The sequence below is a fragment of the Parasteatoda tepidariorum genome, chromosome 5 (genome assembly GCF_982258835.1).
Source record: "Parasteatoda tepidariorum strain Cologne lab strain chromosome 5, Ptep-v5.0, whole genome shotgun sequence".
NCBI classification, from domain to species: domain Eukaryota; kingdom Metazoa; phylum Arthropoda; class Arachnida; order Araneae; family Theridiidae; genus Parasteatoda; species Parasteatoda tepidariorum.
In genome coordinates, this window is record NC_141759.1 from 20,627,794 (window position 1) to 20,633,793 (window position 6,000).

General features: G+C 26.3%; 1 protein-coding gene across 1 annotated transcript in view; it reads left to right on the forward strand.

Annotated features, from left to right (window-relative positions):
• Positions 1-5,744, forward strand: part of LOC107452410 (uncharacterized) — a 32,142-nt gene extending 26,398 nt beyond the window's left edge. The window contains exon 6 of the mRNA XM_087163504.1: positions 5,029-5,744. Within this exon, the coding sequence (XP_087019630.1) occupies positions 5,029-5,079 (51 nt within the window). The 3' untranslated portion in view covers positions 5,080-5,744. The remainder of the gene's footprint in view (positions 1-5,028) is intronic.
• The last annotated feature ends 256 nt before the right edge of the window (positions 5,745-6,000 follow it).

The following is a 6,000-nucleotide window of genomic DNA, read 5'->3' on the forward strand; positions in this document are numbered from 1 at the left end:
ACTGATTTTACATTGCTGCGCAGAGCGCCATCTATTGAGTATTAGAAATAATTAATATGGAGAAATAAATAATATTAACACCCTGTTTTTAGTGCTTTAATGTAAATACACAAGAACACTAAAGTATTATGAAATTTTCATTTTAATCAGCAAATGAAGAAAAATATGAAAATACACGCATGTATTGTAAAATTCTTTAAAAAAAAAAGGAAGTAAAAGAACATTAGTGGTCATAATTAATATTCACGAGAGAAAAATACAAACGGTATCAAAATATAATGAATCGATGCTTAGGAACGCAACACTGAAAATATTGAAACTAGTTTGATTGCCGGATGAAATAGAAAGAATGAGAAATGTGATTATTATAAACACCACGAAATTTCATCACGATAAATTAAAAAATAAAAATAAGCTGTAATACTTAGAGTTAAGCTACTCTTTGCTACTTCAGACAGTCAAACTGGTTTTGATGTTTTCAGACCTGATTCCTTAGTTGATTCCCTGATCTGTAGTTCCTAATTAATACACTTTTTAAAACTTTTTTTCGCAATATTCTAAAAATATATATTAAGAGTAGTAATTATGCAATATCTTATGTATTTAATAACGAGAAATTTTTCGAATTCATATTAAAAGTGTATAATGTAATTTTTATTCATAACGTTTTGCTAGAACAAAGTATGTAATCAATGTGTTATTTTAATTTCTCTTCCCTGACCCTTTTTTTTTGCGATTCATGGAGAAGAGTTTTAGTAGAAATTTCTATACTGCAAACTTTAATTAGGGTAATTATAGTTAATTAAAATATAAGAAAACTAACCGTCATTAGCATTACGTAAAGAGGAAAAACACGAAAACCTCCCAGGGTTAGCCAGCATGCCATCTATATGAATATATCTCCTAGATAACCATAATTTTCTGTATTTTTGTATTTGATAAAATTTTGTAAAGTAAACTTGTCTCAATCTGTTTTTATGTTGTAAGTTTTAATCAAAACCAATAAATGCCTTTTCTTTCAAAAATTTCGTTATCGTACTTTTTATAAATTAATTTCGATTATTTTGATAAATCTTTATATTAATTACAGTGAGCAGTCTCACAAATCTATGTACTAAAATGTAAAATAACATAGAATTGTTTTATTTTGTTGTTTTTAATGATCCATCGAAATGATCTATTAAAAAAATAAATTTAAACTGTCACTTCAGCTTATTAGTCGAAAATGTTATAATTTATTTTTACGACAGAAATAATGGTATTTTTTTATGAATCCTCAAAACTGAAATGAAAGAGTTGCATCAATTTTCTTATAATATTACTTCTACGTTTAGAAAATTATAAAGCTTATCAAAGATAGTTTCTAAGGAATTCCTTAGAAATAAGTTATACTTTTGTAAGTTATTTATTTGTCCTTTTATTTACGACATTTACAAATAAAATGCGTTCATTACCCACTTTTACCATTATTCTTTGTTATTAGGGTTATAATAATTTAATTAAAAATGAAGTTCCTTTATTATATAAAGTAATCACAAGATATTACTTGATAAAAATTATTTGATAAAATATAAATACCTTTTAACAAGCAAAAGCTGATAAATAAAATATATTCACTTTTTAATAAGTTATATTTTCCTTTATTCCTTTAAAATAAACTTCATATAAAACTGAGCTCTCAAAATATGCAGTTTAATAAATTTATACTAAATAACTGCTTTAGATCAATAAGGAATTTCTTTTGTATTATTGTTAAACAATATCTCTGGCGATAAGTTTTTAAAGTAACTATAACTGAGAAGAAATAATGTAAGTAAAAATAATGAATATGAGTTTGTGGGTGAAGTTTTAAATGTATCCGAGCTAAATTATTTGAATAAGTTAAGTGATATAATCGGAAACTAGATCTGTCTTAATATGATTTAAAATTTTGTGATAATTAAATCGAATAATTTTCAATTTTGATGTTTCAATTTGTTTGTGACAAATAACCCCGGTGTTTATTTTTTAAGATCGAATCATAATTACAGTTCGGAGTTATTTATACAATAATAATTGTAGTTAGCAAAAGTAATAATTAAAATGAAGTGAGTTTTTAGTGAAGGTTAATTTAGTTCATTCAAATTGCGAAATTCAAATATTTAAGTCTAAATCAAACTTACATAGTAAGCAACCATATTTGCTTAAACAATGGATTAAATGTTAACATAGTTTTTTAAAGTGGTAGAATTTAATTAGTTTCAAAACGGTGTAACAATCTTTAAAAAAAATTAATTAAAATTAAAAAAAGATTGTGAAAAATATTTGTATTTGAATTGTAATTGAAAGAAGAAAATTAAATACGTAATAAAAAAATAAAATCTTGAACTCAAGGTTTTACTTTAACATAAAAAGTTTTAAAAATTAGCAAATCAATTTTAAAAAAATTAACTAACTTTATTTGATCTATAGAGAAAATATAAATTTATTTTTAATGTAGTTACTTTATATGAATTACTTTCATATGACTACATAGTAAAATTTTATAAATTTAAATACTTTGGTTATTATTAGTTCTCTAAATAATCAAATCAAAATAATAAACAATTCAAGATATAATTAGAAAAAGTGCATGTTAAATAAAATGATAAAACTATTTTGAAAATAAATAAAGTCGTTTTAGAGTTAAAAAAAAATATTTTTTAAGTTTTTCTTAGAAAGAGAAAAAGCATAATATAAGATGAAGAGTGAGTTTCTTCTGATATCTTTTGAAAGCTAGTTGACCCCCGCAGGTTGCAATCCCCCTTCTGCGACAGTGGTTAGTCGATTAGTTTCGGGTTACTTAACACGCGCACCCCCACAAAAAATGTAGGGGAGACAGAGGAACGGGGTTTGGAGGTGCAATATATTTCGTCCCTTTTCGAACCTAATCCTTACTGAAGGTTAGAATTGAAATGAAAAGGCCTCTTTAGGTATTCTTTGGCCAAGGGTAAAACCTATAGCATTCGAACCATTAGACAATTTTAGGCTAAGCTTAGAAATTTGATAAAATGTGGTATTATTTTCTTTGGAAATATGCTAGAATTACATACATTAAGACACGAAAAATTGTTTCATTCATAGAAAAAAAAATTATATATGAAATAGAAAATTTTGTCCATACACACCATGGACTAATTCAATGAAAAAATCATTTAGTTTATGACTACATTCTTATGACATTTGTTTTAATTTTATTTTATTTACAGAACTTGCAACTTGAATACATCATAAAAATGTAGGGGAGAGAGGGGCACATGTGAACAAATTTTTTTATTTCTTCATTTTTCACATGTGCCCCTATTAGGGGCATATGTGAACATGCCTGGGGCACATATGAACAAGATTAAAAACACAAAGCAATCATCATATTTCAAAGGGAAAAATATTTAATATAACAGATATAGATACGCATTATACTGAAGGGTTTGTAGCTAACTATATGAATTTAAATTGTACAACAGTACTGTCAATAAGAAAATAATTTTTCAGCTGTACAATAATTTTTCCGCTGTTGGGTTTTTCACAACTTCATGTTCCTCAGGAGTTGTAATGAACCTTTTTCTTTCTTCTCTAATACTCTGTTATGATTTTTTTTCATTTTTTCTATATTTTTATTTGTAGCTTTAGCAATTCTATCTAAATTTTTATTTGTAGCTTTAGCAATTCTAGCAATTCTCAGGTGTATCAGTTAATAAGCGTGATGCGCGATCAACCATTTAATAAAAAAAAATATTTTAAAAGAAAAAATTTTTATAAATTAATTATGAAAAATTAAATCATAATAATTTTAAATACATGCATATTTTTTAAACTTATAATATTATGAGGATTAAAATCTTGATACTATGTAGGGGCACATGTGAATTGTTCATATCTGCCCAGATGTTTTGTTCACAAGTGCCCCATCATCCTTCTTAAACCTAACTTGAAAAATAAAGAATTTTTAATTGAGTAAAAAAAAAAATAACTGTCATAAACTTACCTGAATGTTCATATAATGGTCTGCAATAGTTAATTTTAGTTTATTAGTTGATTTACACTATGCTTTCACTTGAAGAAGCGAGTGATTATAATATATACAACACCTGCTGATACAAAGAAATTGTCAGAATAGAACAACAAAATGTCTCATTGTTCTGAAAGTTTTGCAGAGAGGAAAAACTAGTACTGCCATCAATTGAAAATTTTTCGAGATTTTTTATTTCAGATCATATTGGTAAAACATACCATGTTCACATGTGCCCCCCTCTCCCCTACCATTTATCTCAAATGGAAAAATTATATTTAGATAATTTAGACCTAAGAAATTAAAATAAAATGAAATATTTATTGAAATGTTGTATTTATGCATACATTTGACTAAAAATAGGTAACTATTACATCTTAATACATGGTATCCATATGAACATTATCTATACCTTATGTGTTTTTAATTGCAAATTAAATCAAAAATATTTATCCTTACCATTTAAACACAGCTGCTTTACTGGTATTCTTTACACTAATATAAGGATTTTCTATTTGAACTTGCCACAATAAATGCCCTAAGAACGTGGTATAATAAGATAAGTCACGTAATATTATTTTTTATTAATTAATTTTAAGTTTTATAAAGTAGGTAGGTACTTTATTTACTTCGCACTATTGCTTTACAATGGGCAATTGGCGACGCTCTTGGAAACGACTCTGAGGGTGATTCGAAGACATGCCATCGCAATTTTGATCCTCTGCAGAGGGGATGGCTCCCTTGCTTTGGTAGCCCGACGATCAACTTCGATCAGTCCATTGCTAATTATGTGTAGAGAATAAAATTTCACAATGATAATTACTTTGGCCTATTTACATAGTAATTCAAACAGCAATATGCACTTTGTTATTTTCACCTAAAAATAATTACAAATACAAAAAAATTATTAAAAGAAAATGAAATTATTTTTGTCAAAAAGAAGTAAATTTGACATGACTTTTCCTTGATACTTTTCACATGTGTGCTATTTTTTGTTTTAGGAATGTTTTTTAGATGTAATAAACAGAGTTCACGCTGAAGAAAAATGTTGATGTCTCAAATACCAACATCGAACTAAGATGTTGCTCAGTTATGTAAACCTTGGCTTTCATCAGTTTTATTATTAAAATGTTTTACAACTGTTTACTTTCGGGGGAAAAAATACAATCTCAATAAATTTAAGCAACAAATACTTCAGTTTTTTGTAAATTTAAGATTCTCTTATAAAGTGCGTTTGCTTAAGAATAACAAACTAAGGCAAAGTAACGAAGAACATTGTGAAAAATGGAAATGATAATGTATTAACAATTTTACAAAGTTAACTTAATAACTTCATAAATTTTATACAATATTCAATGTATTCATTTTTTAAAGTACCGTTAGGTATATAATTTCATAATCTCACTTACAGTGTTTAAAAGATTTTATTTAATAAACCAAGCAATAGAATTGATTCAGATATAAAATTTATGTATTGTCATAAAAAGTAATCAGTCATTTACAACTGAATTTATAATATAAACAAGATCACTCGAAATTATGATTTCATTTGTTCCTAATGTAATAGAATATTATGATTACTTGCATTCATGATTAATAATTAGACAACGATTAAACTACTCGTCGATCTTCATTAAAAACTTCATTCGCTTCAGAAATAAACAAATATGAAATAACATTTGACATAATTCAAGAGCTTCAAAAATAGGCGCCCAATTTCAAGACATGTCGACAGTTATTTCGTATTTGTTTTTTCCGACTTAACGTTTTTTTTTTTTTCAAATCATTTTTGTTTCTTTACTTTCACGTCTGGCAAGTCTTGAAAACGGGTGCTTATCTTATAAGCGCTTGAAACATGTCGACTGTGATGTCATATTTGTTTATTTCTGAAGCAAATGAAGTTTTCAAGAAGGTAATATTTTATCGCTTCAGACTCTAGGGATTATTTATTTAATACTAATTTTTATTTATTT